This window comes from Pelmatolapia mariae, linkage group LG8, assembly GCF_036321145.2.
Source record: "Pelmatolapia mariae isolate MD_Pm_ZW linkage group LG8, Pm_UMD_F_2, whole genome shotgun sequence".
Taxonomy (NCBI): Eukaryota; Metazoa; Chordata; class Actinopteri; order Cichliformes; family Cichlidae; genus Pelmatolapia; species Pelmatolapia mariae.
Genome location: NC_086234.1, coordinates 19,537,368 through 19,556,839, shown reverse-complemented (window position 1 = coordinate 19,556,839; position 19,472 = coordinate 19,537,368). Strand labels below are relative to the sequence as shown.

At 39.5% G+C, this 19,472-nt stretch overlaps 1 protein-coding gene across 1 annotated transcript; it reads left to right on the top strand.

The window, feature by feature from the left end:
• Window positions 1-250: 250 nt before the first annotated feature.
• Window positions 251-17,340, top strand: LOC134632688 (vesicular glutamate transporter 1-like). Its single transcript, XM_063481422.1, has 13 exons — window positions 251-747; window positions 6,608-6,860; window positions 7,630-7,748; window positions 7,847-7,961; window positions 8,079-8,166; window positions 8,535-8,621; window positions 10,380-10,516; window positions 10,962-11,111; window positions 12,207-12,339; window positions 13,084-13,194; window positions 13,316-13,443; window positions 13,543-13,612; window positions 13,777-17,340. Exons 1-13 carry the CDS (start codon window positions 686-688, stop codon window positions 14,064-14,066), a joined length of 1,743 nt encoding a protein of 580 aa, XP_063337492.1. The 5' UTR covers window positions 251-685; the 3' UTR covers window positions 14,067-17,340.
• The last annotated feature ends 2,132 nt before the right edge of the window (window positions 17,341-19,472 follow it).

Here is a 19,472-nt window from a genome sequence, read left to right as displayed (position 1 = left end):
CATTTGTGATGTTCTATTGATTTCAGTCCTTCTAAAATTTATTTCTGGTCATAAACGCGAAAAAACCCTGCAATAATCCACAACCACTGTCCCGAAGTGAGTCTGCGTACCTTCTTACAAATACCCAGAAACTCTATTAATATTCTTGGTGGGACAGTGTTTACACTAACTCCCCATTCAAGGCTTGTGCAGTCCAAGAATAGCCGCGGCTTGGATAGTCGGTGCTTAAAACGAGGAAGGAAGTGCCGTATACCTTCCACTCACTACACACTTGGAGAGATTAGCGGCAGCAGTAATCTGTTTCAGGACCATGGCCAGAGACAACGTTTGGATATGAATCTTATCGAAAGTTGCCTACGACTCTCTGTGAACCTTTACGGACACCAAACAGTGTGACGAAGTTTGTTTGGACAGGGTATCCGGAAAAGTGGGGCTGAACATGCATATTCGACTGGTTTTATATAAAGGGACTTGAAGCAGGCTCAGTCAAATCTCTGGACAGTCTGTCGCTGATTACGAGTCTCGTTTCACATGAAAGCGTGAGTTAAGAAAGCTGGTGACCCAACCAAATCGGTTCTTTTAATGTGAGTAAGAAGCAAGAAGCCGGGAAGCAGAGGAGAAAGGCTGTGCGCTCAGTCGGGAGCGCGCAAAGACTGCACATTGGTCCGGTCCTGGAGACGTGAGGATGGAGGTCCGGCCGGACAGGTTTAAGGCCGTGGCAGCCAAAACTCTTGGGAAAATATACGGGTATGTAAAATCTCCTCCACAGGGAACAGAAACAGAGCAGAAACATCTGCTGGATGACCTTTAATGTTAAAAAGGAGCTTTGTGTTTAGCGGTTAAGCTGAGGACCTAAGGGGAAGTTCATTCTTACTGATGCTGAAACATGGCCTGTTAGTCTATCAGTGTTTCTATTGAGAAGATTTAAAGAAATATAATGTCCAGAGGCCTGAATCAATAATATGGAAATATGTGTCCGCTTATAAATCTTTCATATAAGAAATGTGTACACAATAACTCGCTGTAGGTGGCATTGGCGATTTACAGTAGCTGATAAGAGATTAAAAAAGAAACCCAAATTAATGTTCAAACTCTCTTTTATAAGCAGTGTGTATCATTCTTTGTTCCCGAAGAGCAAAAAAACAGAATGAAGTTACATTTCAGGCTCAAAATGTTCTCTCAGTGTAAGATGACGCGCTGGATCGATATTTGGATCCATTTCTCCCAAGCTTTTCTGCCGTGCTGTTACATTGTCACATTACAGAGACACTGTGACACTGTGTGTGTGTGTGTGTGTGTGTGTGTGTGTGTGTGTGTGTGTGTGTGTGTGTGTGTGTGTGTGTGTGTGTGTGTGTGTGTGTGAGAGAGAGAGAGAGAGAGAGAGTGAGGGGAGGGGGTGTCCATCAGGAATTTTCTGAAAGATTAATAAAACTCCGTGTTTCACTTTCTACCATTTTTAGAGATTAGACAATGTTGATAATCTGCTCTAATTATTCTTCCAAAGAGGAACTGTGTGTTTGGCGTAAAGCAGGCCTAAGAAGCCGGTCATCTCACATCTCACTGGTAGACAGTAACCTCTTTCAAAAAACAGCTATTTTATCATAAGAACGTGTTATATATCGGTTATAATAACAGAAAAACAGACATTTAAGAACTCAGTATCATTTTAATGACTTATTGGGACACTTTTATAGGTTTATAGCGACAGTGCAACCAATTCCGTTGACACTCAGTGGCAAAAAACAAAATAAAGCAAAGCAAAAACCTTCATTGGGCACTCCTGAGAAATAGTGTGTAAGAACCTGGGCAGTTATCCGATAGCAAGAAACTCATAGGTGGACTCCCCTTTCTTTCTCTTGGGATTTGATGCAGCGTCTAAACACTTAAATCCCCTCCAGAAATAGCATCTCCCTGTCCAAGCTGTCGGCCCACGTAAATCCCTGCAGGGCGTACACCTTGGCCACGTCTCTCTTCCTCTCTCCCCTTATAAGTAGCCAGATAGCTTGTCATCTTGTCCCTCCCCCGCGCACCCCCCTTCATAGCCGGGATTAGGACACTCGACCTGCGGCAGAGAGCGCAGGTCATCTCACTGGAGCGCACTGCTCTCACGTGCTCCCGTCGGTACATGGCTGCTTTGCGTAAAAGGCTCACCGGCCTGCTTGACCGCTCCTACTCTCCGCACGCGAAATCCGCACATTCGAAAATGACTCTTTATTTAATTATCGTAAATGACTAAACCTTTAGCCTGTTTTATTATACAACTCTCCGCCTGATGTTTACTTCTCAAGCGTCATCTTCTTCTTTTCAAAGTTGATTAGAGCAAATTAGCAGTCACGCGATCGTCTGTGATTTCAGTCAGTGATCATAGTAGACAGCTGGTACTTGTCTTTATTTTCAGGTTAAGCAGGAATTTGACTCAAAGACACCCTGAATCTCTTATTTATCTCAGGTTTTATCCTCAAAACATTTAGCTGGAAAACTCGTTCCTCGCGAGTATTTTATGATTAACTCTCTAATACTTTTTTCCTTCGTCTGTTATAACTACCACATGAGCGGATAGGGGATTTTTTTTTTAACATTTTATATTAGGGGACTTAGTTCACTAGGTTTGTATTAATGCCATGGAGCATTTTCAGACCATCAACTTTCTCTTATTTAATCAATTATTCAAAGATGTCCGAGCTGGCGGTCTGCCCTATATTTGTCCTTGATGTATGAATTAAGAGATTAACCCGCTGACAGAACCAGCTGCACTGATCTAGGAAATATGGAATTCAACTATGCTATACTCCAACATTCAGAACTTTTACTTGTTTGGGATTGATTCAATTGTTTCAATTGTTTCACAGGAATGATTCAATCGAGGCTTTTCCACAAGGTGTAACGGGAGAAAAGGGAGAGAAGGTCAGGGAGCTTTTAGGGATTACGACGGATTTTCCTTAACCCAGGGTCAGTCATGAAAAGTCACTGCAACTGATACAGTATAAAATGTAAAATATAGTGGCCCTTATAATAAAGTCCTTGACCTATAGCATAACTTGTCAAAATGCTTTCACCATAATTAGTCTAGGGTGTAATATTCAGTATCAAAAATACTAACTGATTCCAAATGAGTCTAAAATGTCAGTGCAGCAGAGCAAGGAGGTTTTAAAGGAAACGAGAACTGCATTTTGAAGTGTTGAACACCTTTAGATTAATTTAGGAGGCACAATTTATAATGTGACTGTTTCTAATATAATACATAACTTTAAGATAATAAAAAACGTTTTCATTCTTTACATACTGTTGTTAGCAGTTTTGGCTTTTCAGAATGTCCACATTTTGTTGCATTATACTTCATTTATTGTGTTTTCTGGTGGACATACCTTCTAAAGAAATGACTTGGTGTGCCCCCTTATTCAGATGGGACAACTCTGAAGCATATTACAGCTTGCACACCAAAATAATGTGTAATTAGAATGAAAGAAGGGGTGTTTATGATATTCTATAATACGGCTTATGCCCTTAACAATAATGTGTAATTGCAATGTAAGAAGAAGAAACATCATTGGCTGTTTCTTCTAAAATACCCAAAATACATTAATTGCATAAAAATGCTCAGTGTTAATTATAACTTTCCTTTTAAAATGTCAGTTGTGTTTTGAGATGCTTAAAAATGACAACAATTACATGGTAAATGTTGAGAAATTATTATTTGATTAATAAAATTATTAATTGAGGGCTTTACTGTAAAGTGAGACCGAAAGCACTACAAGTGTACAGCCAGTGGGGAAAAAAACTACATATATGGACACTAGGGAAATAAACTGGTGTAAAATAAGGAAGGACTGCTGTGAATTATGTGTGAGAATATGTGTGAGTCAGAGGAGATGCCGGTAAGGAGCAGGGTTAAAGATGAAAAGGAGACAGGAAGAAAGACGAGAGAGGCCAGCCCAGACAAAAATAGTCCAAGAGAGCCAGAGATATTAATAATTTAACAACGAAAATCATTAATAGTTGATCGGTGTTGAAGATTGTTGAAACCCCTGCTTACAGTTACCAACAGAGCATGTTTTATAACGGCATAGCTGTTTTCAATCTTGTTGGTATTTTGTATGAATGTTCTGGACAGATTTGTTGGCAGGAACACAAATGACCTCACAGCAGTTCTCTGGTAATAACCATGTCATTTTAAAGTCTGCAGGAAATATATTACATAGCGTGATGTAAACAACTGCCTTAACTCCAGGGCCTACACAACAGATGTACATATAAAAGCTTTTGCCACTAGATGAACAAGCCCTAAATGTTGTTGAATATCACAAGTATGACACACAGATTTACTCACAACAAAAAAAGAGATCTAGGAAGTGTTTTGACCTGAGGTGTTTTGTCATATGTCCTAGTCACTTCTGCGATTTCCTTTGTTTCTCAACCTTCAGTGACCTTAGATAAAAATACACTCAAATCTAGGAAAAAAATATTACAGCATCAGAATCATAAGAATCACTTAAATGCGCCATCAGGACTAGGGTTTTTTGTACTAGATTCAGCGTGTGAAAGGTTATTTTGTGTGCATATTTTGATTTGGATAATTTTATCAGCTTTGTTTGTGTTTGGTCTTGAATGTCTCACACCATCCTCCAGTCTCCTTAATAATTAAAATGATCACAATGTCTGTTTGGTTAGGAAGAGTATGGTGATGCATCAGAGGTTCACTGTGATCATATTTACCACAGCGACGTATACAACAGTGGATGAGGTTTTCAAATTGCATGGCTGATCCAGGTCAATAGAAGCTGCTCACATGTATATATAAAACCTAAAGGGCAGTGATGTAGTAATTCATCCAGCTCATGATGTTTCACAATTTATAAGATACTGCCTGTAAAATGGCAAATGTGACCTTGACACTAACCTTGACCATGATTAGGTGATCAAAGTTTTTTAAGTTTCACTAAAATCATATTCTTACATTTTCAATTCAAATCAATTTTATTTATATAGCACCAAATCACAACAACAGTTGCCTCAAGGCACTTTATATTGTAAGGTAGATCCTACAATAAAACATTCAGAGAAAAAAACCCAACAATCATATGACCCCCTATGAGCAAGCACTTTGGCGACAATGGGAAGGAAAAACTCCATTTTAACAGGGGGGGGGGGGGCATCTGCTGTGATTGGTTGGGGGCAGAGGAAGAAGACAGGATGAAGGACTTGCTGTGGAAGAGAGCCAGAGATTAATAACAAGTGTGATCTGACTAACGCTAGCTGGATGAGCTAAAAACTGATCTGTCACTTCTTACTTGTCCACCTCTGAAACATGAAACAATAAATAGAAACTATTGTGGCTTTTAAATGCACTGACCCTAAGAGGATAAAACTGGATATAGTTATACATCCAATATAATTTAGATTTTATTGATACTTTTATTGATTATAGCCTCCATGATTGCTTTTTTATTTTTGTCACTGTTTCACTGAAGTGTTTGCCGCATTCCATGTAATCATACAATGAATGTGATTTACAGTATCATTACCTGCTCTAGGCTTTTCCTAGCCTGTCAAAATTGTGGGCAATTAAAAATCAGGAAGAGTCGGTTATGAATGCTAATCTGGTTCATTTAATCTCCTTTCGTTCAATACAAGTTGTCAAACAAAATATTCCCATGATCTCTGCTCTACATTTGCACAGTTGATTTTTGGCTAAAAGCTGCAGGTTTGAGTTTGTGGATGTGCTTTGACGAAGTATAGCCATACTCTGTGCATCTCTGTGATCATAGCTGGACCTGCAGCGGTCTTATCTTACAACTCAGCTTTTCACATGTCATGTTTAATAGATGACTGCTACATTTAGATGCATATTTGATGCTTGTCGGAGGCTGGCAGACCTCGTGGTTTCTAAGGGTTTTGCAGTGAGGCAGAAGAGCAGCTCGCTTTAGGCTTTTCTTTTTTGCTGGCGGTTTCTGTGAGGGTGCAGCGCAAAAATCCTGATTGTATTAACTTAATGTGATAAGTTAAAGTGTTAACAGCAGGTCCCAGCAGTGGGATGCTAATGGACATTTGTGCTGACTGTGATTCTTTTTTTTTTCTTTTTTTTTTAAGATGCTTGACTTAGCAGTCAAACAGACACCCAGGAGGACTGTCTGAACATCTAAACCCACTCACTTTCATCAGGCCAAGTTGTCAGTCAACAAGCTTTTCAGAAGAGGATCTGTTTTCACTGTGGCAGCAGGAGATTGGAAAACCTCAGGCCCACTTACTGATTCCTCTGAAGTTGAATCAATGACATGCATTAGGCTTTCAGGACTTAGTAACTGTTGAACCTCGAGTTATTTCCTGTCACTTATGAATCATTGTTTAGCTTAAATAAATCAGTAAACAATACTATCTGCTAGTAGAAAGCTTTTTGAAATGACTCATTTGCATACAAGAGTGTTTCATTGTGTATTTTCAAGGTTATTTCTTTAGCAAGTTATGCTTAAGAGATAAGAAATACAAGTATTTTTGTCTTTATTAAAGAATACAGTTTATCTACCCCCTCTTCAAAGATAACTTGTCAGATTTGTGATACAGGAACAATAAAGTGACCTGACACTTTTAATCTACCCACTTTTCCTCACAGAGCTATCGAGAAGAAACAGGAAAATGGCGAGACCATCGAGCTGTCGGCAGAGGGCCGGCCAGAGCTGGTGGAGGAGAAGGAGATGCCTGTGGTGGACTGCACGTGCTTCGGTCTGCCCAGGCGCTACATCATCGCAATCCTCTCTGGCATTGGTTTCTGCATCTCCTTCGGTATCCGGTGTAACTTGGGAGTGGCTATCGTCAGCATGGTCAACAGCCACACCGTCTTCAAAGACAACAAGGAGGTTATAGTGGTGAGAGACAGCAGATGAGTCTGAGTTAATGTTAAATTTTCCCCTGAAGTGACACAGCCAAATTACATATTGTGCAATATGACTGTTTATGTTTATGTTGTTTTAAGATAGTTAAGAATTTTAACTAGTTATAAAGGGAAGAGCTAAACCAGGACTGAACAACGCAGGCATCCTGAAACAAACCCACCAAATCAAACAAAGTCAGAAAACACTGGCTATGAAAAAAGTTTCTTTTAAATCCAGCTGTTTGATATAATTAGATATTAAGTATCGGACCACGCCTCCAAACACGCTGCTTCCGGTTCTCATCCCCCAGTTCTACAAGCTATTCCCTCTCGTGTACGTGCCTCACCCTCCCTCCCCTTTTCAGTTCTTTAACTTCTTCAATTCTCTTTAGTACACGGGGATCTGCCAGGCCTGGGAGCCGTCGGCAGTTCCCTTTGAGGCCTTCCCCAAACCGCAGCTCAATTCATGTCCAAGCATTCACCTTTACCTACTAAAACGTTGTCAAACCTAAAATGAGGACGTGGGCCCAGCCAGTCAATATTTGATATAGTTCAGAGATCTGGTGGAATACTTGTGGCTGGTCAGCAGATGTCAGTAGTGGTCAGCATCTGTTTTTTTATGGTTCTTGTTTACTGTTAATTATCTAATGTCCACTTTTAGATGATGTTAAATACAGTCTTGCTTTTGAGAAGTGAAAGAATAACTCATCTGCACATATCCAGTTATGATTTTAAATGATGTGTCTTACTGTGTGTCCTAACAGAAAGCACAGTTTGACTGGGATCCTGAAACGGTGGGAATGATCCACGGTTCATTCTTCTGGGGATACATTGTAACTCAAATCCCAGGAGGGTTCATTTGTCAAAAGTTTGCAGCAAACAGGTCTGTTAACCTCCTGCACCATGCAAGGAATAATCAGCTTTTGTCGCACAGCATATTCAACGGGGTAATTTCTTCTTCGTGTTTTGTTTCTTTTTCAGGGTGTTTGGCTTTGCTATAGTGGCAACATCTTTCCTGAATATGCTCATTCCTACAGCAGCTCGTATGCACTTTGGCTGCGTTATCATTGTCAGGATCTTTCAAGGACTTGTGGAGGTGCTTCTCTCTCCCCTGAAGTACTCCCCTGGAACTGAAATGTGCTTCTGTTTACATAATGCAGTTGAGATTATTTATAATGATGCAAATTCCTACATTCTACCCCTATTCCCACAGGGAGTTTCATACCCAGCATGTCATGGTATTTGGGCCAAATGGGCACCACCTCTTGAAAGAAGTCGCCTGGCAACAACAGCCTTTTGTGGTGAGTCTGTAATCAGTGACCCTCAGCTGCTCTGCCTGCAAACAATAGGTGTTCATAACAGCAGTAAAACAGAAGAACTGTTGAGTAATTAGAGGTAAAACTAATGATTACAAATGAATTAGCAGGAGTTGCTGCTTTTTTGACATATATGACTAAAATCCTATGTTGTTTTGGGTTAGAAATTTTTTTTCATATAAAAAAAGATATTTTTTTAAGTTTTGGCAATCTGAGTTATAATGTTACACTGAGAAATTCACTGCATTTTATAGACGAAGCAAATGAAGAGCAGTATGGGTGATAGATTAAGACAAATAACAACAAATATATATAAACGATATCAAAATAAAATCAGTATTTTGCTGTTTTAGGTTCTTATGCTGGTGCTGTGATTGCCATGCCATTAGCTGGAATCCTAGTCCAGTACTCAGGATGGTCATCTGTCTTCTATGTGTATGGTAAGACACCTTTACCCTGGGCCTTATTTCAAACCCTTCAGTTTGGAATGAATATGCATTTTTGACTAGCTAACTGTTTGCACGTTGAAGCTGACAACAGAGTTTTAATGTGGAGTAATAAATGCAGCTATAACTGTTGATACATGAAAATGCGGATGCTTGCGAAGACACTGAACGCACACAGTAGAGCCTCACTCATAATGAAACTGTGAGAAAAGGAAAACCACAACAGACCAGTGCCATAAATACCAGAAGGATGTAGTCTCATGGTAAAAAAGAAATTACACCACATGTCATGTCAAAACTGTTATGTGTTCGGACACAGTACTGTGGAAAGAATCTTGAGCAATGCCTTAGTTCTTTTTATTTTTCGACAGCGCAGCAATTTATTAAAACAGCATATGCGGCAAAAACAGTTCTAGTTCAATAGTTCAGTACAATTGTAACAAAGTTGAAAGTCAATATTTGACTACCTTGATTCTTTGACGCACAAAATCTGAACTCTTTGAAGGACATTCAAAGCTCTTCTTTGGATGTTGGTTGCCTTTTGTTTTGTTCTCTGGAGACCCTACATTCCTAATTAATGCTGAGGTAAACTTGGGGAGGCCAATCCATGACTGTGTGTTTTCCCTGTTTCCCTTCCATAAAAATGTCTTCTTGACAGCCACCCTCCCACTGAGACGAGCTCTGTTGAAGCTTCAGTGAACAATAGATGGATGTATTTCTTGGGAGTACTTTATAATAAAGTCACAGTGTTAGGCATTATTAAGGTATTAGCAAGTGTTTAATTCATTATTTATGCAGCATTACTCCTCAGTAGTTTGACATTCATAAAAACAGATATATTATTATGAATGTTAGTATGATTATTAGTAGAAGTGATGTAATACCAGTGATAGTTGTACATGATGTAACAGTAACAGACAGATAAACATATCTGTATTTATAAAGCACATACTAAGGAGGAGTAATGATATATATGTCACGGTCTGGAAGGCAGACCGTGGGGATATGGGGAATGAGGACCCAAACGCAAGACTGCGATGCAAACAGTGCACTTTATTTACAGTGAAAGCTGTAAACACAATTAATCCCCGTTGCTCCCTTGACTCCCGTGTGTGCTCGCGCTCCCCGCTGTTGTGTTCTCGCACACCCCGTGCGTGCTGCCGTTCTGGTCCACTTCATTTGCAGATAGTTTTTTTTAGATGTGCCGCTTCCTCTTTTGACCTGCAATTGTCCAGTTTTGGCAAAACTTTTAAAGGAAGCACTGCACAGTATGCTGAGATATGCTCAGCACATCTCAAGTATTTTATGCTTAAAGATTCAGCAGACAGGTCTTTGCAAATCACTTGGTTGGTGGAAAAAAAGTATTTTTTTGTATAGAAATGGAGCAAACTATTTGTACTAGCAATGTGTAGACACAACACTGGTTCATCCCTCGAGTCGGATGCATTTTTTATTCTGGAATGATTCGCAGCTCAGTGTCACGTGGCTTAACAAATAAACACATTCTTCTGAACATAGTTAGGCATGGGTACAAGAACTGGCCTGAAAAAATAACCAGCGTCCAAAGAAAAACTCATGAAGGCTAAAGAACTATTGCTCAAGACAACTTTAAAAAGTTACAGCAAAGTCTGGCTACTTGGAAGAAGAATATAAGGAAATGAGGGGTCCTTGTTTGCACAGCAGTGTAATAACAAATGATTTAGTGTGGAAAAAAATAATCTTGTTTCTCCAATCTGCCTGCTCCTTCCCCAGGAAGTTTTGGTGTTATGTGGTATTGCTTTTGGATACTGGTCTCGTATGAAAGTCCGGCAGCTCACCCCACCATCACCGAGGAGGAGAGGAAATACATTGAGGAAAGCATTGGCGAGTCAGCCCAATTTACAGTAACGGTCAGTGCATGTAACAGATTTCTCAAGATCTCTCAATTAAAACACTGCACTTCATTCAAGGGCATTTCACTAGTTTACAGGCGAGCTATGAAACCACGTTTTAAAAAAACCCTCTTAAAAATAGATGAGTTTATATGCTGATTCAAACTGAGAGAGCGGAGATGATAAACAAGCAAACACTGAGTCAGAAGCTCAATTGTTTATCTGTCACAGTGACAGATTTAGAAACTCTTTATCAGCACGCATTTCTGTATCCGCATTCAAGCAAAACTTAGTTCCACACACCCTGCTCTGTTGTCTTTTGTGATGCTCGTTTGTTTCAAAGGAAAACATTTAAGAAATTAATTAGTTACGTGTTCAAGCAAAGAGCTATATACGTTTGAGACAAAATCAGAGAACTTCTTTACAAAATCACTAAAATCATCATCACATTTTTCCCTTACAGAAATTCAACACACCGTGGAGGGCCTTCTTTACCTCCATGCCAGTGTATGCCATCATCGTAGCCAACTTCTGCCGAAGCTGGACTTTCTACTTGCTCCTCATCAGCCAGCCTGCTTACTTTGAGGAGGTCTTTGGGTTTGAAATTAGCAAGGTAACATGTGCAGTCGACAAGCAAAAACCTTTCAGCAGTTATATCAGAAAATAAAGGACATCACTGCAGCTTTGGTTGAGTGTCTTGCCACTGCAGTGGTAAATTTAAATGTCCTCATTTGTACCATTGCAGTTTGCACACCTTATATTGACAAGTCATGAAGCACTGACAACAATTTTTCACCTTAATTTACTAAAATTAATTTTTTTAAAAAAGGTTGAAAATTGTGTTATTCTATGGGACATATTTTTTTTTTATATCAATTAATTTATAGGCTGTTACACTGAAGCATTTCTATTTTAGTGTTATTGATCATTCAAAGCTTTGTCTCATATTAACACATACACCCAATTTAGAATCACTAATTAAATATCCTGTATGTCTGACTGAGGAAACCAGAGTACTAGAAGAACAATGGCTTTAGGGAGGATTTCTACAGCCATTCTGGCGCCATTACAATGGTCTGCACCACCCTGCTGCAAATAAGCAACAGGAGAACTCACAGAGTGCAACTGCCCGTTGACAGGAAATGCTCTCTATGTTCCTTCCGCAGGAAGGATCCTGGACCTTGAATTTTTTATTACAAGATCCTGACGTCAGCCATCATTCTGATGTCTCAGAGCATTATCTTGAAAAAATAAAAAGTGTGCTGTACAGCTCTCTCCATGCTCTTTCATACGCTATATCTACACTGCTGACATTTATGTTCAAGCTCAACTTTGACCTTTAATGAACTTAAAATTTTATTTAAAATCTTGGTGTAAAATAAGAGTTTTCTAAATTTGTTTTTGTATTTGAATGTAGTTTGTCTTCCAAGACTGCACCTTAAAGTCTGGAAGAAACTATATAAATATGCACTTTTCTGTGCCTCATAAGCACGTTAGCTTGAGCTCCAGTCATTACCTACAGGCAGATTATAACTGTAGTGACAGAAGTTGCTGCGACAGAGTGGTGAACAGTCTTGGGTCCAAATGTAAAATATTTCCTTACCCAGGTTTCTGAGAATGTACGTACAATAACAGTGATCGCACTGTTTGTGCCAACTTCCACTGGATGTTTTGCACCTGTTAAGGTTTTTTTCTTGTTCTCATCTAGGTGGGGATATTGTCTGCTCTTCCTCATCTGGTTATGACCATCATTGTGCCCATTGGTGGCCAGATTGCTGACTATTTGCGATCCAACCACATCATGACCACCACGAATGTCAGGAAGCTAATGAACTGTGGAGGTAAGAAAGAACCAACTAAAGGGAAGGGAAAACGAAAACTTGCATAAATGAAACAATCACATCTGACAGGACAGAAACAGCCTGGGAAGTCATGGGCAATGTGGACGTGCTCATATCTGTGAAGAATAAGTGGCAAATGCCAGTCAATCGACACAGCACCTGTCTGTGAGCACAGGTCCCATTCAAGGACATCGAGATCTCATGCCACGCTCATGGACTCTCATTATCTGTGCAGCCTGTAAGGGCTGCAGGTTATGCTTCCTAACTGGACAGACTGACAATGCAATAACTAAGTGTTCCCTTAATTGTTTATGGAGCAGCGTATATATGGTCCTTTAATTTTGAGAGGTTAAATTGGCACATACTCAAAATCTTATATAAAATTATTTGAATTTTATGTTGTTTTCTGCATGCGCTAACTTTGAAATGAGTCAAGCAACACTGGAGAAAAAAAGCACAGTAACACAACTGTGGTGAGAAGTCGTTTACGACATAAGGCAAATGATGACTCACCAAAAACAGAAGCCCTGCCACTGTCTGCTATTTTTAGATTGTAGAGAGAAACCAAACAGCAAACACCAAAGTGAAATGCAGAAGCTTGCAAGGCACTTATCTCTAACCAATCGACAAGACTTCCAGGCACATTCGGTTAGCAAAAAGTGTGAACATAAGGCAACAAAATAAGCGCTTGCACTCTTATATGTTAAAACTATTTATATGTCTGTTTTTGCTTGCCTGCATCAGGGTTTGGGATGGAGGCTACCTTGCTGCTGGTAGTTGGTTTTTCACACACAAAAGGCATTGCCATTACATTCCTGGTCCTGGCTGTGGGTTTCTCTGGTTTCGCCATTTCAGGTGAAATATGAAGTGTTCCTTTAAAGATTTTAATCATAAATGATAGGCGACTGAAACTTAAGCAGCTACATAGTTCTGTTTTTATCACAAGATGGTAATAATATTAATGGTTCCTCACAAGGTTTCAATGTCAACCACCTGGACATTGCGCCGCGGTATGCTAGTATCCTCATGGGTATCTCCAATGGCGTAGGCACCTTGTCTGGGATGGTCTGCCCACTTATAGTCGGTGCCATGACAAAGCATAAGGTGAGAACTGTTTCTGAATTTGTGACTCTAACTGATAATAATGTGTGCTTGTAAGTGTAATCAACTTTCTCATGGTTCTCTCTCACGTTTTCCTGGTAGACGCGAGAAGAGTGGCAGGGCGTGTTTCTTATTGCCTCACTCGTTCATTATGGAGGTGTTATGTTCTATGGTATGCATAGTCTCCTTTCTTGTGCTTAACCAGATGAACTACAAAAATTCTGAATGATGAAAATTCAGCAAAACTCTGTATACTTGTCAGCTATCACTGTAAAAGTCTAGGTCTGTAACATTCATGTCATTTATTACCTCAGTGAGTTTGTGTGTCTGCTGCAGGTATTTTTGCATCTGGAGAGAAACAACCTTGGGCAGAGCCAGAGCAGCTGAGTGACGAGAAATGCGGGATCCTGGACGAGGACGAGCTTGCAAATGAGACGGAAGAACTGTATCGCACAAGTGGTGGAGCGGGCTACGGAGCCACGAACCCGGCATCGGATCCCAACGGAGGAGGCATGGCTGGGGGAGGAGGAGGCTGGGTGTCAGACTGGGACAAAACTGAGGAGTATGTCCAACCAGCCGGAACCAATAATTATCTTTACGGAGGAGAAGGCGACCGAGAGTTATAACGTAAAGCCAGCAGAAACAGTTTATCAGCAATGTGGAATTTCATTCAATGGCATTAAAAAAACTGGTGGGAATGTGGGGATGGACAATTTTCAGCAGGTCTGACTATTTTATCATAAATTAACAATTTCACAGAGACTGCACAGTAGAGGTGAAGACAGTAGTAAACGTAAAATGTGTTTGTGCATGAGTGCAGTCGTTATACGCTGTGTGGCAGAATGGTGTCACCAGCCCACCTTCAGACATGTCGGAGGACGGCTTTAGGCCTGGTGTGGCGTTCTTTGATGCTTAGTCATTGTAACTGTAGAAACTGGACTGACATGACATGGATTTCATTTCTATGCCTCTTATTTGTATTTTAATCACTCGTAATTACACATCTTTAGGCGCACAAGGATCACACTGACTTTTCTTTTTAGGAGAAATTGATATCTATTGAGATTGTCAGATTAGTTTCGAAGACAATATTTTTCATAGGGGTGGCCAAGAGAGAAACAACCTGCTGTAGGCTTATGTATTAGTCTTCCTAGTCAAATGGTACATGTACTACGTAGAATAATAACATATTTGTTTGGTTTTTAATTTTAACCCTTATCTGATTTAAAAAACAAAACAAAAAAAGATCTGCAACCATCTGTTGAAATACTCTCATTTATGGCAAAACAGGTTTGCTGAAGATATAGTAGTTTCTGGATGTAATTTCTCCATTAATATATAGTTGAACATAGCCACCCATGGCCACCCCTTGTCTCTGCCCCTGGCCCCAACAGATTTTTGGTTGTTTTGGGTTGTTGTTTTTTTTTCATTATTGTCCTTAATGTGCACATTTTAGAAAAAAAATCATGTGCCAATACAACACAATATATAATGTTCTGTAGTATTGGTTTATTCATCCATTGAAAAAGGAACTGAACATCTGCAAATAACACCACATCTGGCTTTCTGGGAAGTCTACATAGACATTTTAGATGCAGTTTTTAACCACTGTATGTAGTGGACTACTACCTTGCCTACTAGCTGACATACTGTGAAAAAAAAGCATATAGGATTAGAATAAATCTCCAGAACATCAACGTCCTCTTTTAAAATTAGACTCTTAGGTTAGAGACTGTTTTTCTTTCTGTTTCTATTTGGCCCATTTTGCAAAAACTTCAGAATTTTGCTTTGTATGATTAACATCTAATACATCCTCTATTGGTATTATTTTGTTCTGCTCCATCTGTGTTTGAGGCTGGCATCAGAGGAAGCAGTTTGCTGTCTCCAGTGAGGTGGCAAAGCACAAACAGCACCAAGCTGAGGCTGTGGGATCAGTTTTGTAGCACTCTCATTTAAAGGTGGACTTTAAATTGAATTCATATGTGTTTAATAATCCATAAAATATCAATTAAAACCAAGACCAGTTAATAAAAATGCTGAAAATCCCAACGGCATTTCTCTGTACAATTTATTTTTGTTAGTAGATGTGGTCATGTATCTAGTTCGTCATTAACTAGTAATGGGATGGTACTGTTTACTGATAGGATTGATATTAAATGTTAGGATTTTTACTGTTTCTGTCATTTTTCATTCATTTATTGTTAAATGTTCTGTTCTTAATTATAAACTAACTCTATGTGTAAAGGAATGTGGAAAAATACTGAAGAATAAAACTTAGAGGTGATAGCTTCCACGGTAGTCACAAATCTTTATATTTGGCAGTTTACCCTTATGCATTGCTGCCATTTTAATGTTTTAACCTTTCATACCAGATGGTACAGAGTATGTCTCGCTATAAGTACATTATTACGCCTGATTTGTACTCCACTGTAAAACAAAACATCTGTTTTCTCCATGTCAGCTCTACTCTGTTTCATGCATGATTCAGACACTAAGTATGCAGGTCTTAAACATTCCTGACCCTTGGTTTCATGTTACCCCTAATGCTCTACTCCATCCCAGACAGAATATTGATCACTGAGCTTAACTGTGAGCAGCATGAAAATGAAGCGGAAAAATAGATTTTGACGGCACAACCGGTAAGAAGCACAAAGCCTTGGGGTCTCTAAAATCAGTGGTATCATCCTGCATCCATTTGTGATTGAACATATAACATATTATACGGTATATGATACCTGATAAGCATGCAGCACTGCATCCGGTGTAATTTACTTGCCCTATTGCATGTCAGTATGAATGTTGTGCAGAGGCAAAGGACACAGTAAAGAATGGACTTAAGAGAGCCTGAAGACCTAAAAAAAAAAAAAAAATTACGACAGTAAAGGGTCAGCATTAGCTTTCTATTGAAATCAAATATCTTGTGTGTGTGTGTGTGTGTGTGTGTGTGTGTGTGTGTGTGTGTGTGTGTGTGTGTGTGTGTGTGTGTGTGTGTGTGTGTGTGTGTGTAAAACCATTACTGGAACTACTGTAGATTTCCTCTATGATCACAGCAATACATTCTAAGTTTTCAAACCACAAACAACAACAAAACGTGACATAGCATATTGCCATCGTTCCCATTTTATTTAGCACAACCAGTAAGAAATGCAGAAGCAGTGTGTTAAAAAACCAACACCCTATTTTTCAGTAGTTTGTAGAATCTCAAGCAGCAGTAACTTGAAGTGTCAACTCACTGACTGCAAGTTGTCCATTCTCTGCGGCTTCAAAACAAGCCTAAATCATTACCCCTCCACCTCCGTGCTTGACAGTTGGTAAAGTTGTCACATCACTGCAAATTGGATCCTGGTTCAAATAACCTGTGTGGCTCAGACCCCACATTACATCACTTTACATTACAGGGGTTAGGGCTGTGTTCGATAGGGGACAAACATCATCTCTCTGGTTGTCTGTCCAAAGCACATGGTTACAGAAATTGTATTGATTTGTTCAGATGCAACTTTTTAGATTGAAGTTCTGCTGCCATATTTTAAAAAGATGAAAATTTCTCTTGGCAATCCTTTTCAAAAAAGTCACACTTGATTAGTCTAATTGTGATGTCATAAACTTTAGCATTTAACATTATAACTGAGACCTATAGAGCGTGAGTAGCAGCTCTTGGGGACTTTTGCAGTTTTTGTTAGTATTGCAGTCTGGCCTTGTGGGGAATTAGCTGTGATGTCCACTTCCACAACTGTATGAATATATTCATGAATATATTTAATATTTTTGAACTTATAATCTTTCTCACTGCAGAATAACGGCTTTCCCAAGTTGATGGGGAGCAACTTAATCTTTCGCACATTGTTTCTCAATTTTTGATTAGCTTTTGTTAAATAAATGAGGACACAGTGCAACGTGTAATCTATGGTTGTTCATCTGAGTTTGTATTTAAATTATTTCTAGACATATTGAGGACCAGAGGATTTTTTTTAATATGTCCTGATATGTAAAACCATAGAAGTGAAAGAGGATGCGAGTTCATTTTCACATCACTGTAAATGCACTGTACAGTTCACAAGGTTATAAAAAGACTCTTATAAATACACTATACAAACATTATAGGAGCTAGCCTAAATTGCCTTTCCTCCACTTCTGTGTCAAGCTCGTGTGACAGTCTTGCATTCCATGTTCAGTGTATTTAGTTTTGCTTCTTCTGTCTTGTTGAGTCTAATTTCTTTCAGCTGTGTTCCCCGTGTGTTTCCTGTTCCCTTGTCATTCCTGGCGTATTTAAGCCCTATATTTCCCTGTCTAGAGCAGACCTTCCCAAAGTGTGGGGCCCGCCCCCTAGGGGGGGGGGGCGCAGAGCCATTGCAGGGGGGGCGCGGTATGAAAAGCGAAAAAAACAAAACAAACAATGCTTGGACACTGCTAGCACTGGGCGCCCACACAAACGCAAAGCAGGAGATGAAGCATGGCTGAATATGTTTCCAAACCAACTTCATTCTAAGCCAAAGACTAGAAAATATGGTGACGCATATCTTCCCTTTGGTTTCACCTGCACAAGTGCCAAGGTAGGTCTCCCTGCATAATTGGTTTTCCCTGAGTCGGGAGCACCGCTGGGCTCTTCAAATCACGGACAAACAGTATCCCATATTCTTGATTTTTAGTTCACAAACACTTGTTGTGATGATTAACTACTCCTGACATTTTGGAGATGTTAGCTCTTTATACAGTAAAGTTACAGCGGGATACAAATAATATCAGGCTGATCCTGCCACGATTTGTTCCCCCTGTCTAAATCACGGACAAACAGTATCCCACAGCTGTTTATGTTTTTGAACCCATTTTGCACAGAGAGGCATTTTTTGAAAAATGTATTGATAGCAATGTTGAATATTATTACACAGGAAAAAAACAACTACACGTAAAATAATCACACCATGACGCCTCTGCCTTTCTAAATGGAGGGACAGTAACTGCATGTGTGTATATGTAAGCGTGTAAAACCTGCAGACAGTCAGATTAACAGTATTTTGTCTCTATCTGCCATTCTGCAATTCATCTCATGTAAACAATAACGTGGCGCAAAGAGTGAGGTGAAAAAAGGCACATACCTTTGACGTTGCCTGACAACTCTGTATTCCTCGTCCACACCTAAATGCAAAAAAGGAGTTTTAAAAAATCTCCGTTTTCGGTGATTCAAAACGCCTTTTACGTGTGGACGAAACAGCTGCGTTTTCAAAAATACCCGTGTAGGTGTGGACGTAGCGTAAAAGAGTTAGTGGTTTATTTTCTTACTACCTGTAAATTATTGCAGATTACTTGTATTTGCTTAATTGTTTACTAAATGTTTGAGGTGTGAAAACCGCAATGGAGCAAAATATGGCTGTGTGTGGTTGGAGGATGTTTTTGTGCGTGCGCGTGCACGCGCGGGAGGGGGGGGGGGCAACATTTTTCTTGTAAAACAAAAGGGGGGCCCAGCAAAAAACAGTTTGGGAACCACTGGTCTAGAGGGATGCAGCTATGCATTTTAAACCCTTTACTCTTACAGAAGTAAAACTCCAAAATAACAAAAAAAAGTGTCATTGGCATCTTTTTGTGACTCCTTTGTGTAGAAAGTTAAAAAAAACATATTCATACTCTCATAAGAAAGCCTTGTTGTTGTTCTTGTTTTGCCATCTTTAAACAAATGCATTTTTCATATTCCATGTGAAGACACAGATAAAAAGTAGTTTCGGTCCTGCATTAAAACTGAAAACACTAACTGTTCAGCTGAGGAACTGTAACAGCTGTAATTTATCTGTAACAGCTGTAATTTATCACAGATGGGTGTATGCATCCCTATCACTGAAACACAAACACATAAACACCCTGACTATAGCTGAACATGTTAGATAATTACATCAGGCTATTTTACATATTGTGCTTTTATTTTAAAACCCACCCTTCAAAGTTTTAAAGCTATGAATTATATTCCTCCCAGCCTTAGTGTCATGGTCTGTGTGCAGGTAGTTACGAAAAGAACCAAAGTGCAGGAGTCATGGAGGCAGAAG

Coding starts and splice junctions, on each gene's coding strand:
- LOC134632688 (XM_063481422.1), top strand. CDS start 686: ATGGAGGTCCGGCCGGACAGGTTTAAGGCCGTGGCAGCCAAAACTCTT. Junction 748..6,607: donor ACTCTTGGGAAAATATACGG/GTATGTAAAATC, acceptor TTTTCCTCACAG/AGCTATCGAGAAGAAACAGG. Junction 10,517..10,961: donor CAGCCCAATTTACAGTAACG/GTCAGTGCATGT, acceptor TTTCCCTTACAG/AAATTCAACACACCGTGGAG.